The sequence below is a fragment of the Uloborus diversus genome, chromosome 8 (assembly GCF_026930045.1).
Source record: "Uloborus diversus isolate 005 chromosome 8, Udiv.v.3.1, whole genome shotgun sequence".
Lineage (NCBI taxonomy): Eukaryota > Metazoa > Arthropoda > Arachnida > Araneae > Uloboridae > Uloborus > Uloborus diversus.
This window is the reverse complement of record NC_072738.1, coordinates 60233585-60258256: the sequence shown is the minus strand read 5'-3', so window position 1 is coordinate 60258256 and position 24672 is coordinate 60233585. Positions and strand designations below refer to the sequence as shown.

Genomic DNA, 24672 nt, shown 5'->3' with positions numbered 1-24672 from the left:
AGCAAATTTCTATGTTCATTACATAGAAAAATTGTTTCTATATATCGAAAAAATCTATATATATGGAAAAATTTTCGAGACATTCGTAGTTTTTTTTCCACTTTAGACTGTTTGTGTCATGAAAAATAAAGGTTAAGGGAGAAAATTATGTATATTAAAGGTTGCTACGAAACTCATAAGGAATCTGGGGTTGAGGGGTGCGTAGATAGGTCGTTGTTTCGTTCTGGAGTTCTTAAATTCCCTCAAGTTTATTTCAAATCTTAGTTGTAAACAGTAACATTGTAAAATCAGCTTCAAGTTTTCCCTTTTGTCTGTTGATTATCATTCCTAGTCTTTTTAGCTGCAGTAAAAATCATTCAAGTTAAGTAGATTGATTTTTTACTTTTCTTTTGATTACATTGTCAAAATGAAAATCCCCTAATTTTGTGGATCAAGTTGAATTGAAGAAGAATGAAGATGTATGAAGGCGCTAAAATGTAATTTCTGTTATTTTTTAATTATTAACTTTTATTTAATTCGATGCTCGTATCTATTAGAAATTGAGCTTTATACACGTAAATTAGCTTTAATTTTAATGTTTTAGGAGACTTTTAGGATAAAATAAGATCGTTTCTATATTTCGAAATTTCTATATATCGAATTTTTTTCAAACAATTTGCTACTTCGATATATGGAGGTCCGACTATTATTATTATTTTTTAATAAATAGAAAGCAGGTCTCATATCTTAAAAGCATGAGTGTTATACTTGATTTGTAAATTGTTACTAGGGTAATTTACCAGTAATAGTGTAACTTTTGCATCATACAAAGCTCAAAGAAAGAAAGAAAGAAAAGATAACAAACACATTTTAGAAAACTGTTGCACAAACTTTTTTTTTTCTATGAATTAATGTCATACTTTACTAAAAATATTGTTAGCAGAGCAAAAAGGAAAAAAATAAATTGGATTGAAAAGGAAGTTTTTCAAGGAATGGACTGCATTTATTTTTTAAACTTTATTTGTGATATATTTTACCAAAATCATATTATTTCAAGATTTTACCCTACAATTGGGATTTAACAGTTTTAGAAGCAATAAAATCTCAAAATTTTCTTTTATTTAATGCACTTTTTTTGCAAAAATACTTGAATTGTTAGGATAAATTTGTCCACAAGTATATTTCTAATATCTGGGTTTAGGATATGAAGAAAGTCAATATTATGTTGTGGAAAACAAGTATTCCATAATGATTAATATCAGCAGTATAGAGAACAGTATAGAAAAATACCCCACCCCCCCTTCTTTGGAAATAGTTTGGCTAAACCTTCTTTTATAGATAAAAATTAATATAATATTTGTATAAGATTTCATGTAAAATTATTGCATTTCAATTTATTTCATGACTAAGAGTTCTTGAAAAGAACAGAGTAAGGAATTTAAAAAAAAAAAAAAAAAAAAAAAATCTGCTGCCAAAATAGAAACTCAAAATTCTCCTACAGTTAAATGCAAGCGCATGGAATAAACAAATTATGCAATATGCATGAATACATATAATCCTGCAATTGCTGAATGCTATACAAGGATGCTTTGCAGAACCAAATTCCTTGAGGGGAGGTAGGGACAGGTTTCCATTGCATTTCTTTGCTGAAATATCACATTTAAAAGTTTTTTTTTCATGATGTGTAAACCTGATAACTTGTAAATTCAATAAATTATACCAAAATTATGTTATTTATTACTTTTTAATTTCATCATTTGTTTGTTTTTTTAAAAAATATATCTGAGGAGCAGGAGCAAGGGCGCCCATATTCAAAATTTTAAGGGGGGGGGGGGCTCAGATATTTTCCCCATAGTTTAACAGGATATTTTCGCCATAGAAACTGATTTCAGAACAGTTTAGAATTATTGAAATTTGACATTTTTAATAACTTATTCATTAATTGCTGGAGAAGAAATGTTTTTACATTTTTGCAAAGAAGAAAGTACTAAAGTGAGGAAGTTCTAATTTCAAAGGGTTGGTGCTTGAGCCCCCACTTGCCCCCCACCCCATATGGGCGCCCTTGAGCAAGAGTATAAAGGAAAATGAGAGAAATTTTAATCAATACTTTTAATATTCGTAACAATTTAACTTTGAAAAACATCTGTAATCTTGAATCACTGAGATGTAACTGCTGCAACATAAAGTGTCCAAACATGATTGAATGGGCTACATTCAGAGGCGTGCACAGAAGTTTTGGGGCCCGTCACAAATGACTCTTATGGGCCCCTCTACAAATATTTCGCCCCTCATTTTAAAAATCTCGGGCCCGAGCCAACAGGTGTCACTTCTCTCCGCCCCCCCCCCCCTGTGCACGTCCCCGGCTATAATATGTGTAGTTACACTTACAATAGTATTAGGATGGTCCTAACTGGGGCTCAAGGCGATGGATCCCAAAAAAAAACGGTGTAAAACCCACATCATTAAAAGGGTTTGAATTTTTTTCTAATCCTATGCATCGATACAGCATCGATATACAGATATCGGTCCACAATTGTTTTTCTTTTTTTCACACCAATGTTAAAGTAGCAGTGTGTAAAGCCAATCTGGCTTTACAGCAAAGGTGTGAAAAGTTAGTTACAGGAAAATTTTCAAACAAATGCTGAAGGAAGAGTCATAAGTGACCTAATACTTTCACTTCTTCCAAACCATGCAGGAATGAACAAAGTTTATCATATAATCACACACCGAAAGAAAAAGCACAGTTGAACGCACTCAATAAACAAAAAATTGCAGACATAATTTGGTGTTACAAAGAGCCGATTCTTGGATGCAAGAAGATGTAAGTTTGCTTTACTACCACAAGCTCACATTGTTTTGTTTTGAAAAATAGGCTCATTGAAATGTTAAAACTAAATTAATTGCCATCTTGCTCTTTTGACGCTTTTTTGTTCTAATTTCTGGCTGGGACTTCATTAGCTTTCAAGCGTCTGGCATTGCGTATATTCTTATAAATGTATATAATATAATATTATTAATTTTAATTATATTATTTTTTATAATATATGTATATAATTTTTAATTTTTATTAAATGTTTTGCTTAGAAAAAAAAATTGATGCATCACGATGAAAAGTTGGCGAAAGCTCACAATGTAGAAAATCCTACATTGTCCATCCCTAGTCCTAACCTAAAAAATGATAATTGTACTGTAATTAAAACACAATGAAATGTGTATAAAACAAGAGATGATATTTTATCAAGATGTTAGTTCTGAATACTCCATATAATAGCATGAACAATCAAAGTGCATTCTGTAGGATAGTATGTGTTTGACTGACGACAGATGTAAGCATAGCCAGAGATAATTTTTGAAAATTTCATTTTATGTTTACAGGTGGTTCTGGACGTTGGTGCAGGATCTGGTATTCTGTCCTTCTTTGCTGCTCAAGCAGGTGCTAGAAAAGTTTATGCTGTTGAAGCTTCTTCCATGGCAAAACATGCTGAAGTAATTTAGCTCATTTTTATATTCTTGGTAGATTTACTTCAATATGTTACTATCAGTAAGGCAAGGGCAGAAAGTCTCTCTCAAAGGTTGATCCAGGTTTTATTTTTAGGTTCGCATTTTGTGAGAAAAAAATGTTTAAACTTTTTTTGTTTCCAGAGGGGCTGTGTAAGAGGCCATTTGGCTGTAACCAGACCAAATCCGCACCCCGACAAGGCATCAGTCTCTTATGTGCCACCATTAAGGCACTGATGCATGACACATGTAGTTTTTGAAACCCAGTGTTCACCAGATGGAGACACCTGGGCTCTCTTTGATGCAAAATTGCACGAGGAATTTAATTTTGCCGAGGGAATTGTAAGCTAAACGAATACCCAAGGGGTCTTTTACATGCTGCATAATTATAGGAAATGGACGCTGATGGTTTTCTGCATCTCAAAAATCCACCGACTGGCCACCTCAGTATTCCAGAACCCGGATCCAAGGCGTAGAAGACCAACTCCTTTCCCATGGCACCACCAGCCAGCATTGAAAAACTTTTTTGGGGATTTTCCTTTCTGACATTTTTGTGAAAATAATCCTGTCATAGCGAGGAGTATAGTTCATGTTTAACTATCACAAATCTAATCTGAAATCCCTTTGACCTAATGGATTTCACTGAGAATTACTTGGAAACTGGGAGTTTTTTTATTGATATTTTGCTTTCAGGTAAATTGATTGACGTTAAGTGTTCTTATTGGTTTTTACAAATAAATTTTGTAAAAGGTCTAATTTTTAAGGCATGAAATTTTGTGAAGTGGTTTCTTCTACAATATAGAATTTTATGAGGTAGTAAAACATTACTTTTTTGATGAAACAAGATGTGAACTTATAATTTCGCATTTGTCTGATGTTAAAAGTCAAAGATTAATCTCCTTCAGACCAGGATGGTCTGAAGAGCTGACGTCTGCTGGGGTGAATGTTTCCTGGCGCCCCCCCCCCCCCCCCCAGAATGGTAATGGTTTCTTGGCTGCAGCCTATTGAAATTACTGCGATGAACTAAAAGTATTTTCTTCCTGATATCCTGGATCAGCTTAAACCCATCTCTTATCTTATTCGCAAGCATGCGCCCCCCCTTCCTCCTCCCCTTAACTGTAAGACACTGCAGGGACTGAATTCCAAGAAATTTGGTGAACTATACAAATAATTTGAAACTATGCCAAGGAGAAGATCCTTTTTTTTTTCTCTCTAAACATGTATATTCTCAGAATTTGTATCTGCTTCAATGATACAAAGGAAATAAACGCTTTGAAGTCTGGGAGAGAGGAATATTTTTGTGCACTGGGAAAAAATAGAGGATCATTGCAATGATTGATTCTCTATTTTGGGGGTCTATGATTATGTATCTATGATACACAAAATGAGGGGCGCCCCCTCATTTTGTGGTGCCCCGAGCGATTGCCCCCGCTCGCCCCTCTTCTGACGGCCCTGCTTCAGACTCTCTATTTTTTGACAAGGTTAAGTGTTCAAGATAACAATTAAGAATTGTTTCTGGCAGGATCATTAATTTCTCTTATCTGCTCTGTCTTGAGAATTCTGTTTTTAATTTGAACAGAAGTAAAAATTACACAAAGGTATTAGTGGTACTGGATAAAAAATAAAACCTTGACCAAACATATTAAAAATTGTCTATATTTAATCTAAATTTGTGAAGGATTTTTTTTTCAGCTACTTTAAGTTTTATATTAGTATAATCCAAGTATATTTTGTAATTTATATTAGTCTGAATATAAGATTAGAACTTTTTTTGTTTTATATCATTTTATAACTAATAAAAATGCTTGAAAAAAAAAAGCCTACAATCTTGTTTTGGGATAAAATGGTAAATTTTAATGTTTTCAACTTTATTTATTATTTCAGACACTTGTGTATCATAACAAATTGACTGGAAGGGTTGTCGTCATTCCTGGAAAAATCGAAGAAATAACTCTTCCTGAAATGGTTGACGTAATAATTTCCGAACCTATGGGGTATATGCTTTTTAATGAAAGAATGTTGGAGACATATCTTCATGCCAAAAAGTGGTTAATCCCTAATGGTGTGTGAGCATTTTATTTCTTTTTTTTTTTTTTTAATTGTAAGGTCTTTTTCATTTATACTTGACTGTCCTTTCAAGATTTTAAGATTTATATAATTAGAAAAGTAAATGAAATGATGCAGTATTTATAACGTTCAAACTTTAAATATGACTTAGTTTTAATCAATTTTCTTTCTTCTAGAACTGAGGTTTAAAAAAAAAAGATTGTGTTCATTATTGAGTTATATAAAAAAAAACAGGTTAAAGAAATACAGTCTTGTGAATGTTATTACTTTATTTTAACACTAGAAAGACGGAAGCGGTCATTTTGACCGCAAACAATTTTCAAATGCTCATATTAGCTGCGTTTAATTACCAAACTCTTTTTCCTTCATTGACTTTTCCTAACTATTTATTAAGATCTTACAACAGTAATTTTTTCCCTTTAGGATTATTATTATAGTTGTTATAAATGTTTATACCTAGAAAGACTTTTTACGGTCATTTTGACCGCTAAATGAACCTTTCTTTATGCATCCGTTTTTCTTCTTTTTTCTCTTATCAGTTGTGTGTACTATGGACTATTGTTACTTGTCAGGGTGAGTAATGTTCTTTTGAGCTTGAGTAGTACCTGCTGGTCAGGTTTAATTCTTTGAACTGTTAGGAAAATGCGAAACAGCTGCTGGTTGCATGGTTTCAGTTTTCTGCTATCTGCACAGGAGGCAAAGTTGAGAAAGGTAAATTTGAAAAGCATGTGACTGGACACGTGAAATTACTTTGGGTCTAGAAAGAAGTAAATATAAACAGGTGAATTCCAAAAATGTTTGCTGGAATTGTTTTGTGCACCAAAACATGAGTTTTGCTTGAAGCATCGACATTTATTTTCTTCGGTGATAGTGAAGTGCTCAGTCACATAATTATCTTCATGATGTTGAGAAGAACCGTTGACAAGCAAAACTTATAGGAACATTAACTCCTGAAACTGTTGCAGATTTATATATAAAACAGATTATGGTTCGAATGGACAGTCTGACTTATCTGAAGAGAAATATATTCCTAGCGATGAGAATAGTTTGCTTTCATGAGATTATTGCGAATATTTTTCGGAGCTTAGATTTACAGAAAAGGATTGTTCTTCTGAGTTAGAATCAGAAGAAACCTCGCTAATGAAAACTGATGCTCAAAATATAAAAAGTAGTGAAAGAAAAAGGGAAAAGGGTCCGACGCTGAAAAAAAGGGGAACATTTCAAAAACAGAACTCCTATTTCTCCAATTTCCTCCAAGTCACCTCCACTGATCAATTTTGCTGCATATAAATAAGTATCTACTCCAGGAAAAAAAATTAAAATAGTGTGAAATTAAATTATGTGGAAATAAAACTACAAGCATTTGTTCTAATTGCCAAAAAAGAAAAAAAAACTGTTAATGGCTAATCTACAGGTGACGCGATAACATAAGTATTTCGAAATACTGTAAAAAATAGTAATGTACTGTATCTTGCGATATTAAGATATTTTTTAAACCAAACACATGCATGGTTGATTATAGTACTTGTTAGTTATTACATGCTAAGAAAATTTCCTCTTTTTTGTACAAATTTGCTCTTTCTCAATGCCAATTGTGTAAAGCATGTGTATTTCACTTGATCGAACATAAAATTAAAAAAAAAAGCTATCTTGAGACTTATTTGCAGACTATATTACGATTAAATTGTTAAGTTAAACTCTGATATGATGAAACAAATCTTTTCTACGGTTAAAAATCCCGAAAGGAGGAAATTTCCAATCTTTTATGTATGGCGGTCAAAGTGACCGCTGCTCGTCTTTCTAGGTATACGCAAAACGCTGTCTTTCTAGTGTTAATGAATCAAATTTACAGAGAAACTGAAGCTTCACTTTATGGTTGGCTTGCAAATTTGTTAAAAAATTCCAACAAATAAATTTGTGTTTAATGTTTTACTTTATTGTAGTCCTTTGCGTAAATTTTATTGAAGAGCAATTTTAATCTGGTATCAAAAACAGTTGCAATGTAATATAGTGCTCATTGTCTTTAATTGTTTAAAATTGCATCTCTAAATTTTGTTCTAGAAGACTTTTCATGGTACATACAACAATATTGTCTGCAGATTTATCTAAATATAATTTAATAATTTTTTTAGAATGGCTTCAGAAATAAAATTTTCGAATAGATAGATTGGGTTTTTAACTGATAATTTTGGTAAATGTATGTAAGGTATATAAATTTATGAGATGCAATTCCATGCTGAATCATTTCAGTTTATGTAAATGCTTCCTCTTATTATTTAATTTAGAAGCTTTTTATGAAATAATGCCTATAAGAGAAAATTATAGCTGTTTTAAGTTTAAACATAGAACTCTGATTTTTTTTAGAACTGTTGCTAAGGAAATATCTTCTTCTTTTTGGTATTTTTTTGCCAAATAGGGTTGAATAGTTTTGAAGTTTTAACTTATAATAGCAAAAGTTTAAAAATTTGCTCCAAATAAACTTTTAAACCTTTTATAATCAGGGTTGGCAAGTCTTTGAACGCTACGGTAAAAACCCTGGTTTTTACCATCCTGTCCAAAACCCTTGTGTTCAAAACTGTCCGAAAGTGTCCAAAACTATATTTTTAGAGAAATTATATTTTATGAGAAAACATGAATAAACAAAAAAAAAAAAAAAAAAAAAAGTAATGTTTTTATTGAACATTTATTCAGTGGGAACATTCTACTTATTTATGCAGCTGATTTTATCCTAGTTACATAGCAGTTGAGTCCTGGATAAAAATTTCAATTTGTATGCATGCGTTTTTTTTTTTTTTTTGATAATAGTAACCAAATTTTCCTATGTTTATACATGTGTGCAAATGAAAGCTGGGTTGGCAAAGTTTTTACCGTCCTGTTCAAAACTGTTGTTGTGTTCAAAACTATATTTTGAGAGAAAATATCAAAGATTTTTCAAAATTATATCTTTTTTTGACTATTTAATCTACAGTAAAACCTGTAAAGTTGACCACCCTTGTAAGTTGACCACCTGTCTATGTTGACCACTTTTTTCGGGAACGGAATTAGTCATATCTCATATAATGAAGGAAAACCTCTGTAACTTGACCACCTCTCTATCTTGACCACCTGTCTATGTTGACCACTAATGTAACGCAAATTTGGTTTGCAGTATTGTAAAAAGCCCTTTGTAAGTTGACCACTTGGTTTATTTTTTAAAACTTTCTTCAGAAAATTACTTTATTTTATTATCTATTTATTATTATTATTATTTTTATTATTTGATAGCTTTCTAAGAATGTTTTTAATGTTTTGATGACAGACTAGCATTTTACTAACCAAACAGCAGCATAAAGCTTATGTTGCTCTTTATTCTCCAAACTTGTTTTTCATTTGTTGATTTGAGATAGCTTTTTGTATTCTGTTCAATGAAAATAGGTGTCAGTATAAAAGTTCAAAATCTTTTCTTTCAGTTGCAATATGTTATGGCAACATAGGAATTGTGCAAAAAGAGCTGACCCAGCTATATATATATTTTGCCCCCCCCCCCATCTCCCTGCAACAAAATATGTAGAGCCCCTCCCTAGTGGCCAGCAGTGTCTATTTTTAAAGTGCATAAGTCTTAGTGCTAGTTTTTTTCTATTTTTTTCTTCAATTTCTAGGGCCGTTAGCCCCTTGCACTGCGGGTACACAGATCTGGGCCTGCTAATGAGTAAAGTTACATGTTTCTGGTGCAAGGGATTAAGAGATAGGACATTTTAATTTTGCCTTTATGAACTGGGAGAGTCGTGCTTATTGCTCTTGGTGCTATAAGTTGTACAAAAAAGGCTTGAAAACGAAACTTAGTTGAACTTGAGATTAATAAAAAGTATGAAATATTAAAATTAATTGAAAATGGCGAAAAACAGAGAAAATTAGTTGGCATATGTGGAATTTCTAAACCTACAGTGTCTAATATAGTTAAAAACAAGGAAAAAATAACAAAATTATTTGAATAGTATTTTTAATTATTGTTTCACTTTCAATAATGTTAAACACTGAAAGTGAGTTGACCAGAAAGAGTAAGGGTGAATTCCTCAAAAAATGAATACATGCTGCAAGAAATGACAAAAAAAAAAAAAATATTACCGCCCTTTATAAGTTGACCACCTGTCTAAGTTGACCGCCAAAGTGCTGCACCGCGAGTGGTCAACTTACACAGGTTTCACCGTATTTATTTAATGTGAACATTCAAGTATAAATATATATGTGACATATTTTTCAGCTGATTTTAATCTAGTTATGTAGAAATTAACTTCTTCATTAAAAATTTCAATCTGTATCCATGAGGTTTTTTTTCCCTCCATAAACCAATTTTTCGACATTTATGCATGTGTGCACAGGGCCGGATTTAGGGAAGGGCAAGCGAGGCTACTGCCCCGGAGCCTCCACAACAAAGGGGCCCCCACAATAAAATTTTTACAAAATATCCTAACTTTCACGGGTTGAAAATATCGTATATATACATATATATCAAAATATTCGGATATGTATCAAATTATCGGATATTTTCAAAAATATGATGATCTTTTCGAACCCTGATTAGGGGCCTCCACTCCTTCGTTGCCCCGGGGCCTCCACACTTCCAAATCCAGCCTTGTGTGTGCAGAAGAAAATTCAAAATATAATCAGTGTTCGCGCTCAACTATCTGTAACCTGGGTCCCAGGGACCCATTAATGAAATATATTTGGGTCCTTTGGTGGAAAAAATGAGTCCCTTAAATTTTAAACAGAAAATCTTAGTGTGTAAATGAATAATATAAAAATATTTATACTTGGGGGGAAGGGGGAGGCATGAAATAAAATAAATTGGTTATTTTTGCCCTAATTTTTTGTGATTTTATCATTGTAAAATTATTTTCAATTAATACACTTGCAAGACTTAGTTATGTGAGAAACTATTTGGTCAGTTACAATGAGATTAACTCAAAATTTACTTTGAAAATGGGTTTGACCATAAAATATAAAACCTCTGATTGATCAAGCAAAAAGCACTCCCTTAACCTTTGTTTTCCTGGAAATTTTTCTTAGTTATAAAAGCGAACAGACCCCCCCCCCCTTCCCAATTATCATTGGCAATTACATAATAATAATAATAAATCGCAAGCGAATGAACCCAACACAAAAATCGCGATCGCAAAAACGAAACATTTTCTCATATGAGTGTGAAAATTGCTCATTTGCAATCTTAAATCAGTATATTTGACTTAATTTTGACTCGTTCAAAATATCTATTTTGGTTTTTGTTCTATTTTTAAAATGAAAATGGCGCGATCGATTAATACCCGACTTTTGCAAGTCCAAATAAAAATAACCCATCAGAATGAGATGAATTATTAGAAAAAGAACAAGGTTAAAGTGCTTTTGTATAAAATTCAAGTATTCATAAGCAATTTAACAAGGAAAAATGTAAAGTTCTGAACTTTTTGTGATTAGCGCGATCTGGAAAATGTTCGCCATTTTTTTTCTCCCCTCTTTTTATTGGGGATGCAAAATGATGATTTTCAAAAGTAATTCTGGTTACATGAATGCCAAATTGCAATATTTTTACTGTACAATTGTCTTGTATTAATCCTGAAGATTGCATTGAAAACCTCTCTTATTTTTAGTCTTCATTTCTGTTTTTAGGAATTTCCTCAAGATAAAAGTTGAGGGAAAGCTTATTCTTAGAATACAGTATAATGGGCTATTTATGAACTTACTCCCTGAGCTCTGCCCAGGAGGTCACTGTAAGCTCCAGTCTTATCACTAAAATTCCATTGACTGGTCCACAATTGGGGTGTGTTTGAATAGCTGATAAACAGATAGGGTCATTTTAGTCCCTTTCTGTTGATTCTCCTGGTCATTTTGAAGCTTAAAAGCATTTACTAAATAGATCTTTAGCATTTTCTCCCATTTTTTTTTCTGGTTCTTATCTTTTGGGTTTTCTGGGTCCCTGGGACCCGATTTTTCGCGGAAGTTGCGTCCCTTTCCCGCGAATTTGCGTAAAAAACCCGCTATAGCGCGTAAACGCGAACCCTGTATAATGCAATAATTGACTTAAATGCAATAAATGACATTTTTTTGTAGTTACAGAATGTATTATATTAAAAATATAAACTAAAAAAAGATTTGCACAAATTTTAAAACATAAGTGTTTAATCATCAATTTCTTGTTCATTAATCTATGATTAAAAAATTTTTTTTTTAAATATCGTGTAAAACTAATTTGCGCAAACCATTAAAAAAATAAGCTTTTTTTTTCACCTAAATACTGTACATTTAATAACATTCCTTTGAGTTATAAATGGAATTAAAATTAGTTGTCTTGGTAGTGTTGTGAAATTTCTTTCAAAACTCTATCAACTGTTACATAAGGAAATTTTTATGTAATAGAGTTATGGGCATTTTTTTAAAAAGATATTTTTAAATGAACATTTTGGAGAAAAATATTATCAAATACTCATTAAACCTCATCACTATCTATATTTTTGCTTTACAAATATTGTAGTAAATATGAATTGATTAGATTAATTAGATTACACCGCTTTAGCTTTAGCAACTTTTGGACAGTTTAAGACAATTTCGGTCACTTTTCGAGTTTTTGACGGTAAAAACCACCTGTCCTGTCTTAAACCAGTAACCCAATCCTATTTATGATGCATATTGAACTATTAACTATACAAAACTGTGCTTTAAATGCTACCTGTGCTTTTATTTTTGACAAAAATGAGTTACCTATTCAGTGGCTGAATATTTAATATTCAGCCAAATCACTATTCGTTGCATCACTAGTTGTGATGCAGTGGTTTTTTATTAAATTTTGTGCAGAAAGTCTTTAAACAACAATAAAGAATTGTAGTTTGGTATAGCAGGTTAAGTAATGACACTATTTTGACTTTTATTTAAAATACTGATCAGTTTTGTTTAAAGTTATTCAAAAAGAAATTGAGAAAATCATTGTTTCTCAATGAAAGTCCATCTACGTAAAGATACATCATTTATATCTATTAATTGATTTGTTCCTTCTAAACAAGGCAGGAAATATTGTATAATGTCAAGAATTCATTCAAATTGTTTGATAATTTATTAGGTATTAGAATAATTAGAGTTTCCGTTTTTATTTCTTCATATTGAACTGAAAATGATTTTCTTCTATATAGAGGTTTGATAACTAACTGATTGATTACATGCCTTGAAGTAGCTTTCTATTTTTGCCGATTTTTTTTGAATTAGTCTCTTTTTGTCTCTATTTGAAAATTCAGTCTTTTTTTCTTGCTATTTTCGATCACTTTCCCATTCTTATTCATTTGATTCTTTTTTTTTTTTTTTTTGCTGATGGGTGGAAATGTTTACCCTGACATAATGCCTTTTTGTGGCAAAAGCAGTGGCCACAGACTGAGAAAAACAAGAACTTTCAGTGATTTTGGAGATTCAATAAAAATTGTTTAGCCTAGTATATGTTTTTTTTTTAATATAAAAGGGTATTTCAAAGTAGTATATGACTTAGATAAAAGTATATAAACAAAACAAAAACTATTTAAGAAAGGTGGGTATCTGAAATCTGATAGGTAAGTTTTGGATCTCATATAAAAAAGATGATGCACTTCTGATTCTAATAGATTGTTAGTGGTTTTATTACTGTCATACTTCTACAATACAATTTTAATCTTATAGTAATAAAAATCTTACAATTATTCAATTAATGGTAATACAATGCTTTGTCTTCTACAATAATGTTATAAAGCATTTAAAATTTAAAAAAAAAATGTTTCATTTTATAAAATATTAATTTATAACCTACATTGTTGTATATATTTCTTTATGATAGGTAAAATGTTCCCTTCAAGAGGTGATTTACATATAGCACCTTTTAGTGATGCTGCCTTGTATATGGAACAATTAAATAAGGCTAATTTTTGGTAAGGTTTTAAAGCATGTATGTTTAAATTAATGTTTTTTATTGCTTACAGCTTTGTACTTTGTCTTTGTACGTAGCAATGCGAAACATTTAGTTTTTAGGTTTAACAAAAAGATATTTTTTCAAGGAAATAGTCAAATAGTTGTCGAAATCCTTTGGAATTTGTTTTCAAATTTCACTTTGGGCCAAATTTCATTTCAAAAAAACAAAAGAAAAAGGAAAATATTCTTCAAAAACGTTCCTTTATTTATTTTCATTAAAGTTACTTTGAAAAAAAAAAGTTATTTACAGTCGTTACATCATAACACACATGGTGGGGAAGAGCATGGTTTCCTTATTGTCAAATTATTTTCATTTCCAAGATGTCATTAGTTGAATGTCTTTTAAATGCAAGTGGCACAGTATTTTTTTGTTTAAAAAAAATGGTCCAAAAACCAATTGCTTATTTTATATTTGTTTGTAATTGATCAGTTATTATACCTGCTGTAATATTATACTTGCATCATTAAGCAAAATTTTATGTCCTTCAAATTTCATCTCTAGATGCAATCGATGCAGATTTGATTATACACGGTTAAAGATTTGATGTCTTTATTTCGTTTTACCCAGATGAGATTTGATTTTATGCAGATGCTGCATTACAAACAGATAAAAATTTCTCCTCCTTTATAATCCAAACTTTTGAGATTGCAGATAACATGTGATAAACTGCATTTTGGCATGCTAGCAAGCAAACTTGGGCTGCTGGTAGACATTTTTTTTTTTTTTTTTTGCGATTGGTTCCAGTGCTCTTTCTCAGAAGCAAAGTTATTAAACTTACACAATTTAGAGCTAACTAGAAGAATAACTTTTAGAAGTAACAAAAGGAGACAAAATCAACGGGAATTGATGACACACAATGAAAAACTTTCACATTGAAAGTTTTGAGCCGTTCCTTGACGATGGCAAATGATCTTTCTGATTTGTTAGTGGAGGAAGATCCTGCCGTAGAAATGACAAGATTAATTATGAATGCATCAATGCCCTACAATGAACTACAGAGAAAACTAATTAAAGACTACCAAAGGACTACCATAACCAGCTCTTTTTTATACAGGCTAAGTTAGTTTTCATGTTTTCTTTATGCAGGTTTGCCTATGTATCTAGATAATTACACATTTAACTTATTGTATATTTATCTATCACTAGAATGAAGTATAAGTATGAAAATTAGCCCCTATTTTAGCATTACTATTTTGTCCTAATTTACGCAACATTTTTGGTGAATGTAACCCCTGAGTAAAGCACTGGAATCTTAATTTTCATTTTTATCTGAGGCAGAAAATGTATCTTAATATTTTAGTCATATCAGTGCTAAGTGGGTGTAAATAACAAAAACCATTGATTAAAACTCCATCTATGTTCTAACTCTTTATAATTTTTTTCATTTTATTTACTTTCTCTTTGGCTGTAATCTCTTTAGTGAGTATATTCTCTTCCTTTGAAGTCATGGGATGTAGAAAATACTGAATGCATTTTTAAAATGGCTTAAATCACTATGATATTTTTAGTTTTAAGAATACTTTTTGTAGTTTTGAAGTATCTAGTCTTGCTAGAATTACTCATTACATCTTTTGTTTATATATGCACTTATTTTCTTAATTTAATTACAAAAGAAAATGGGATGCTTGACCTGTTAGAAAGCCGCTTAATTGGTAGGCTTTGAGTATACATTTTTGTATTTAACATGTGATTTTCTCACTTGCAGGTACCAACAATCATTCCATGGTGTAGATTTAGCTAGTTTGCGCGATGCTGCTGTTAAAGAATATTTTAGACAACCAATAGTTGTAAGTATATTTTTTGTTTAAATAATAGTACATAACGCAAGCAAACTGATTTGAATCACTCCTTTGCTATGAGTCAGTTTAGTAAGAAATGTGGAATGTCCCAAAGTTGAACATTGATTTTCGAATATACCATACTTAGGTGACCATATGACCCATTGTCCCTGTACATGGTGTTGAGATGCAGAAATGTCACATTTTCCAAAAGATAGCAACCTACTTTAGCAAATTGAAAAAAAAAGAAACAGGAAGAAAAGTTTAAGAATCTTGATCACAGATGATAAAATGTAGTTTAGTCACATAAGTGAAAAAATAGCAGTAACCAATCAAGCAAAGTAAGCGTAACTAAGCGATTAGTAGATCAGTGTAGAAAATGGTTACCATATTTCGCAAATATTATCCATTTTGGCTTTTTTTACAAACCACTTTTCAAATTGAAAGAGTATCAAAGTAGCAATTATTGTGTCAATTAAAAAAAAATTTAGGTAAAAATACAGGGAATGTGTTATAAATATTTTAAATGTGTTTTTTTTTTCTTTTTATAACTAATCATACTGTTGCCTAAAATTCTAAAGCTTCCTGTTTTAGGGGGGAAAAGTTCTGATCATCTTAAATATTCTGCTTAAATTCAGAAATCTTAGACACAAACAGCTCTGGCATGTTGATGATTTTTAACTGCTCAAAAAAAAATGACTGCACGAGTTTATGCATGCATGCCAGAAGTACTTCTTAAATGCATTTGTGATGTGGTAAGTTATTATATGAAAAGAAAAAAAAAACCCTTTCCTACACCTATAAAAATATGGTAACCATAAGGAATGGAATTTTCAAATGTGATATTTTTGTTAGCATATTAGACATGAAATTGTATTGACAAACATTTCACGAAAACGAGTAAATGGATCAATAATACAATACTAGAATGCTTTGGGGTGAGCAAAGAATTTTTTGTTTTTAAATGCATGAAAGACTTAGAGATTTATATTACTAATATCTACAGAATTTGCATCTCACTGTTGTACATAAAATGAAATGTCTGCAGTTTATGTTTTCGTCTTTTAATGTATATTAGCTAACTTAAATTGTTTATCACACCGCATAAATAAAAAATGAATTTTTAGAGTTGTTGTCTAAAAAATGGTATGAACTTCATGTTTGCATACCACAATGAAAGGCTTTTTTTTTTTTTTTTTGCTGGCTTGAGGGGGGAGAGTGACCTGTGTTTTGTGTCAGTATTTGTTTTTGTGTTATTTATCATACATGAAATTTATTTCAATTTGATTTTTTTTCCCAGGATACTTTTGATATCAGTATTTGTATGGCCAAATCTTTACGCCACACCGTAGATTTTCTGGTAGCTCAAGAAACAGATTTGCACAAAATAGATATTCCTTTAAATTTTGTTTTAAATCAAACTGGTGAAATACATGGTCTTGCCTTTTGGTTTGATGTTGCTTTCTTTGGTTCAACGTAAGTCAAGTTTCTCATATTTTTACTCTGTGATGAAAAATTTATAATTAGACTTTATTTTCAGTATTTCAGAAATGCTACTGTAAGTTATGAGAAATTAAATTTTGTTAGTTTGTTATGAACTACTTTCAATTTTAATATTGTAAGGCAGTTGATATGTTCCCTAAAAATTGATAAATCTTGTGTTCTTGATATGCACATATCTGTATATAAAATGTTATCAGTAGAAACATATTCCTGTTTTAGGCAATCATGTTCGGAGTCATTGTTTAAATATGTTAATGTTTTCTTTTATTAAATAGAATTTTTTTATAGGCAAACAGTTTGGTTATCAACAGCTCCAACTCAACCTCTTACTCATTGGTATCAAGTTAGGTGTTTATTAGAAACGCCTCTATTCGCACAACGGGGACAGTCAGTCTCTGGTAAAGTGGTCCTTAACTCTAATAAAAGGTACTTTTTAATATAGCTGTAACCAATTATATTAAACTTCATTATGAACTTTTTAGTATTTTCAATTTTCTTGCTTTTCTGTTTCATATTCATTTAAATTTGCAATTTTTTAAAACTAATTTATAGTATAGTTATAATATTCAGCTACCAATTTCTGATTATGAGGATGAATCAAATGTGAAGCATCATACTGTCATGATTTACAGCTCTGTCTGCTAAAAATCTCAGAATACACAATTCTGCAATCAAAGCATTTGTATAGCAGTAGCTAAAACTTTACATTGATGTGAAAAAAATGTGCTGCGTGCCTGTGATTTTCGATATAGTTGACTCATGTCGAAACAACTACTGAAAAAGAACCAATTGACCCCTGTTAAAGTTTAAAATTAAAGATTCACGTTTGAAATAACCATCATCAAGGTTCTTCCCATGGGTCCTTCAGAGTGCTTTAGTTTAGTGACCTGTTACCAAAAGACCTTCAAAATGCTTCATTTCAAATTGAAATTCTTAACTATTTTTATGCTGAACTTTATTAACCCGGGAGGACTTGCATCGGCCTCTCAAGCCCGGTCATTACAAAACTACGCTGCCAAAAATCACCCCTTCAACGGAAATGAATGAGGTCCATAGTAGCTGTGTTTAAGGTGACCTACATACTGACCGCATGCTTTTCAGAAATGTACATTCCCCCTTTTTTCCAGAAAATTCTGGTTCGGACCTCAGAGGCTAGGAGCGAGCGCTCATGCTTTTCATTTCCGATTGTGAATGTAAATGAAGAGGTTGTGAAATGCATCACTATCTATGCTATAAAGATGAAATGAAGAGGTTGCAGACCTTGTTAGTTGAGATTTCAACTGATGAGGACTCTCTTAATAAAGGTGATGAAGTTGACACAGAACAGTATAGCGATCATCAGCATACTCAGAAGAAGATTTAGATTCATGTATCATAAAACTTTCTTAAACCTTACTTTTTAAAACATATTTTAGAGACTGTTTATCTATTTATGATTCAGTGTTGAAAACACATTTTTTTTTCTATTTTGTATACTCAATTTACTTTCTGCAAGACCTTAAAAAAGAAATTGTGTTTTCTCTCCAATTTTTTCTATCATCTCTCTCTATTCTTATTTTTAATCAATTACTAAGGAAAACTGCCTATCTTTGTTAATAGTTTTAATTGATTTTTTTTAAAAATATTTTGATGAATATTTCTGAAACATGTTCCCTTCTCCTGTTTTCTCAGTTTCTTTTTCTAAACTGATCATACATTTTTAATTGCTAGGGAAAACCACCAGTCTTTTATGTTTTAGTTTGAACAGCTATTTTGATAATTACATAAATTTGCTTTTATACATTAGGTTTTTATTTAAAATTTTTCTTTCACTCCATTTACACTCCAGTGCTATTTTTTTCAGTTTTCTTTTTCCTTTTAATGTATAATTTAATGTATTGTGACTATTTGTCACTGGGATCTTCAGGAACTAAATACAGATCCTGATAGTATATATAGAGCATAAAAATTTATTCAGTTTACCAAGAACCCCAGGAAAATGCCCTAGTTGTGATGCTTTTGGAATGGAACTCGGGCAGAAAAAACATAAGACATCTATTCCCTGAAACAACAGTAATATATCCTACTGTCATTCTGAGGTAATAATATATATCACGTCAAAGTTGAAAAGATGCTTTTGCATCTGACATTTTTGCTTAGCTCCTCAATTTAAAAAGATTTTGTCATCTCATGTAATGTGATGTTGATTAATGTTTTCCTTTTTTGAGATTCAAGAAAAATTTAAACATTCTCCTAATTATCATAGGTTTTCCTTCTCCATCAACGAAATATTAGTAGCTTTTAGTAATTGTCATGCCGTAATCCCATACACTGCAACTAATTTTTATTTCCTTCAGGCAAAGTTATGATGTTGACATCGAGTTGATGATTGATGGAAGCAGTATACGAGCTTTCAATACCCTGGATCTCAAAAATCCGTTCTTTCGTTACACTGGGCAACCTCCACAGCCACCTCCTGGTTGTAACGAAACTTCTCCCAGTGAAGGTTATTGGCAGACTTTAGATGCCCAACAATGTAAGTGATTGTAGTTGCTTCAGTTATTGCCAATTTTGAAATATTGTCACTGGACTATTCTCATCCAATCTATTTAGACAGTCAAACACGACCTACTCTGCAAGTATTTTAATTTTCCGGTACCATAAAATCAATTTATTTTAAAGCTTGTAACATTAAAAAATTTTCAGAACTTCTTAGGTCATCCACAAATAATGTCATGCTTTAGGAGGGGAGGTGGGATCATTAAATCGTGAGTTTTTACAAGAGGAGGGAGGAGGTAACAAGAAGTGCATTTTTTGTAAGAATATGTTTATGAAAAATACAATGACATGTGAAACTGTGACTAAGGGAAAGTCCAAGTTAGAAAAAATTGTGACATCATTTATAGACAGCCCCTCACGTCAAATTCTGGAGACATTGTCACTGACAGAATCAATGCTCAGCAATCCATCGAATCAGAAGAACAGGGTTCGTACGGGTCATGGAAATCCTGGAAAGTCATGGGAAAAAAAATAAACAAATTTCAGACCTGGAAAAGTCATGGAAAATTATTTTTGGTGATGGAAAAATTTAAATTTCATGGAAAAAGTTCCAGATGAAATGCATTATTCATTTTTTAAATTTTATTAAAAAGCGCGAAGTCAGCAAGCAAGTAGCAGCGCTTGTGAAGTGATCCTCCCCCCACCCCCATCTTCCATTCCCTTCCCCTCCGATAGTGGAAGGGGAAATTCTATTTTTAGCATCAGGCTTTTAGGACCCCAGAATCCTTTGCGCGGATTTCAGAGAGTGAGGCAGGAGTGGGAGCAGGTGGGAGGTATTCGGGCCGCCGCCAGATTGGCTACTTTTTCAGTATGCTCATTTCTGAAATGGCGCCAAGCTTGAACTAAAATCTGTACGAAAAATCGCCGATTTTTCCAATTTTTTTCTTTTTCTGAACAAAAATAACTTTCAGTTGAAGTTAAAAGAAAAAAAATTGAGCGACTTTTTTTCTCTCTGGCTACTTTTGGGGGCATTTTGAGTTGTTTTCTCTCTTAAATTTCTGGCAACCCTGTGCCTTAAGTGAATTGAGGAATGAAGTAATGCGGTGTTTCTGTGGCTTGATTTGCATTCAATATCGAAACCGAAACCATGTGAATGTGTTATATTTATCCTTTAAAAATTGTGTTAGCTGAATTCTTTAATTTTTTAAATAATTTTTCCATTTTATTTCATTTTTCTCTTCCCATTACTGAAGATGTCCGGTAAGGTACTTTTGTTTTTCATCAGCATAGAACATGTTTTTGCTAAAATTTGTAAATTGAGCCAGTCTGAGTAAAAAAAGAAATATGCCTGGAAAATGTGTTTTTAATTACAATTGGATGATGAAGGAGGGATTTTCAGATTGGGTGCTAAATGATGAGAATAAATTTCGAGCACAATGTTCATTGTGCAGGAAATCATTTGATATCTCAAGCAGCCCTAACCAGTCATGCAAAATCTAAAAAACATAAAGATAATTTAAAAGCAAAAAATACACCGAATTTAAGATTGCAAAATTTTTTTCATAATGAAGCTTCAAAATTCCAAACAGAGCAACAAAGAAATTGCTACTTGCACTAAAGCAGTTAGTTCAAGCTCTAAATGTAAACTGTCTGTCATTGGTAATGACGTTCTCTCTTCTGAAATTTTATAGGCCTTGTATGTCATTGACAATCACATATCATACAATTCTTGCAAAAATTTTAACTTAGTTCTTCAAAAAATGTGTCCTGATAGTGAAGTTGCAAAATAGTTTTCATGTGGTGAAAAAAAGTGTGTGTATTTATGCCGTTTTGGGATCGCCCCATACTTTAAATCTCTTCTTATGCAATCCTTAAAGCAACAAGATGGTTATGTTTTGCTCTTTGATGAGACACTGAACAAAAAGTTGCAAAAGAAGCAGATGGATTTGTATATACCTGTATGGGAGGAAGACTGTGTGGTTACAAAATACCTGGATTCAAGTTTTCTCGGCCATGCAACGGCAGAAATAATGTTGGAGAAACTTAATAAAACTTCAAACATTAATGGGTTACCATTAGCTAACGTTGTGCAACTGTCGATGGATGGGCCAAATGTTAACTGGAAACTGTTCGATTTGTTGCAGAAGCAACTTAAGTCAAATTATGACTCTAAAGTATTAAATACTGGCAGTTGTGGGCTTCATATTGTAAATGGAGCTTTTAAAACAGGTTCTGAAGCATCTGATTGGAAAATTAAAAAGTTACTCTCAAATATGTATTTCCATTATCATGATAGCCCAGCCAGACGGGAAAATTTCTTTAATGTAACGGATTCATCTGTTGTTCCACTTCAATTCTGTGCCCACCGGTGGGTCGAAAATGTAATAGTGGCTGAAAGGGCCTTGGAAATTTGGGATAATTTAATAGTTTATGTAAACGCGATTAAAACAGGAAAGTTAAAAGATCCAAAAAACAAATCTGGGGATATATTAAAAGACTTTGCCATTGATTTGTTAACTCCTGCAAAAATTTCATGCTTGTTTTGAATTGCTAAGCTTTTCTAACCTTTCCTAATGAAATATCAAACAGACAAGCCAATGTTACCCTTCCTCTCTGATGACATTAAATCTTTATTAAAAAATCTTTTTGTTCGATTTTTAAAACCAGAAGTGTTGAATAAGTGTACCAGTGTTGTAAATTACTTTAATATTGAAGTAATACAAACAATCACTTAGATTACTCTAAAGTTGATGTTGGATTTTCAACCGATAAGCTGATTAAAAGTTTAAAGAATTCAAAAAAAATTTCTGATAGAGATTACATGCAGTTCAAAATGGAAGCAAAAAATTTTTTATTGGAAGCTTCAAAGAAACTACTAGAACACAATCCTTTAAGATATATAATAGTTCGAGAAATTTCTTGTCTAGACCCACAAAAACTGAAGAACAAAGATTTATGTTTGAATAAAATGAAAAACATTCTGAAAGTTTTAGTCGAAAACAGCAGAATTTCAGAACATAATTGTGACGCTATAATTTGTGAATTTCGGACTTTTCTGGATGAGGGAAATACTTCTTCAGAAATAATGCAGTTTGATGCTGAAAAAGATTGACTGGATTGTGTTTTTTATAATTTTTTTAAAGAGAAGAAGAACTACAATCAGCTCTGGAAAGTCCTAAAAATGTTGCTGCTATTGTCCCATGGGCAAGCAAGTGTAGAGAGGGGTTTTTCAGTAAACAGGCAATTAGAGGTGGAAAACATGCAGGATGAAACTCTTGTAGCCCAGAGACTGATTACTGACCATATAAATTCTGTTGGTGGAATTTTGAATGTAAATATCTCCAAAGAAATGCTTACATCAGCAGCATTAGCAAGGCAAAAATATATGCAGCACCTCGAAGATTTAAGAAGCAAAGAAAACAGCAATATTTTAAAGAAGAGAAAAGATTGTATGCAGGACGAAATACAGAAGTTAAAGAAACAGAAACTAACTCTTCAAACGGATATTGCAGAATTAATTAAATCTGCTGATGATCTTGCAGAAGAAGCAGAACAGACAAGAAATATTAAGTTGATTATGAAATCAAACAGTTTTAGAAAAACAGCCAGGGAAAAAAAACAAGCCCTAGAAAATTTAGCAATGTAATGAAGTAACTTTTTTTTAAAAATTAAATTTATTTCTTTTTATTTATTTATTTATTATTTTTTTTTTATCTATTAATGTGTATAAGAAACACTGCTGAAGAAAAAAATTTTCTGGACCTTGAACAAAATTTGCAATGTCAAGTATTTTAAGGAGAATGTTGTGAAATATATTTTATAAGAATATTACTTGTGCTATTCTAAAATTGAAGTGAAAATTCATGCAGAAGATACTGAAAGAAAAAAAGTGTTTTAGAAGTTAAACTGGGTGTATGGTGATTCGACTTAAAATTTTTTTTACGAGCAGGGTAAGTTACATTGCATATAGTTTTCTTATAAATGATGACTACTTGATTTCTGTATTTCATAAATATTTTATGTGTCTAATGCTTTATGTCATTGTCAAAAACATCAGTAAATGTTTTCATCAACAAGATTTCTAAATTAAAAATTTTAATGCATTTTTCTTTTTTTATTATATTTTCTTATTATTGATATTGAATAGTACTATTCATTCAAAATGTTTTCTAAAAACATCTAACGCATGAATGTGAAAAAAAGACCAAAATCTAGGTTCATGTAACAAGGTCATGAAATTTTTTTTTCGGAGTCATGAAAAAGTCCTGGAAAAAGCATGGAATTTTTTTGTCTTGATAGAGTATGAACCCTGGAAGAAGTTGTTAACAATACTTTCGAAAGGCAAAGACAAATTTGTCTTTGGATTCAGGGGGTAGGACGTTAACTGAGGAGGAGGGATGGGAGGGGGTGACTTCAAAACCTCCTCTCTGGCTATGCCACTAAACTTAGGTATTTTGGTTTCTTCCATAAAAGTTACATGCACTAATGGAAGGTTTTTTTTTTCCCCCTCAATATTAGCTTGCGATTCTAGAAAATATGCTACTTTGAATGTAAAGATTCTTCAACTTCGATTCTAAATTTCATGGGATCTGCTCCTCTTTATGACCGAGCTTTACATACATTTTCATAGAAACTTTCGGCATAATAGATCTTTTATCAAAGTGTCTTTTTGTAGAAAATGCAATTTTGTTTTCCTATACTTTTTTATATTATTCCCCTTTATTTATATGTTTTAGTGAAATGAAATCTGCACAAAATATTTTTAGCACAAATTTATGATATTACCTTGAAAAAAATTTTTTTTTTCCTTGAAAAGTGCTTGAATGTTTTTCTTCCTGAAGGGTATGTACCCCGAAAGAGTCATCTTGACTAATTTTAGTTTTTTCTATTTAGACTTTTTCTTTCTATGCATTTCCTGTATTTTTACGTTTTTTTAACCCAGTCCCTTGAGATATGTAAAGTAACGTTTCACTGTATCAGTGGCGTACCTAGCATGAGTGACACCAGTGGCGGTAATTTGTGGTCCCCCCCCTCCCCAGACGCAAAAGAAAAACAAAATTTTATGTAAACATGTGGCATGAGACTCATGCAATTTTCAGAAACCGCTAAATTTGTGCCATAACAAAATTTAAAGTGGGCTAATGCACAAAAAAAAGAAATAAAAGTGTGGGTCCGGGGGTTTACCCCCTCCAGAAAAATTTCAAATTTGTAGTCTTAAAAATGCATTTTGGCTTCATATTTTTCAAAAACTTACAATTTCACTTAGGGTGTCACACCATGGACTGTTGACACCCGGGGCAGATCCCCCCCCCCCCCTTCCCCATAGTGTCACTGAATGTATTTATTGTTCATTTTTATAACTACATCAAAATCTCCATATCTCAAAATTTTCTTCCTTGAGTTCTGAGGTTC

At 31.7% G+C, this 24672-nt stretch overlaps 1 protein-coding gene across 2 annotated transcripts in view; it reads left to right on the top strand.

Annotated features, from left to right (window-relative positions):
- The window catches only part of LOC129228146 (histone-arginine methyltransferase CARMER-like), a 48251-nt gene that overhangs the window by 5970 nt on the left and 17609 nt on the right, over nt 1-24672 (top strand). For both annotated transcript variants that reach the window (XM_054862795.1, XM_054862794.1), the window contains exons 4-10: nt 3355-3465; nt 5362-5539; nt 13370-13460; nt 15207-15288; nt 16580-16755; nt 17071-17208; nt 19119-19297. In XM_054862795.1, coding sequence (XP_054718770.1) covers nt 3355-3465; nt 5362-5539; nt 13370-13460; nt 15207-15288; nt 16580-16755; nt 17071-17208; nt 19119-19297 — 955 coding nt within the window. The remainder of the gene's footprint in view (nt 1-3354; nt 3466-5361; nt 5540-13369; nt 13461-15206; nt 15289-16579; nt 16756-17070; nt 17209-19118; nt 19298-24672) is intronic.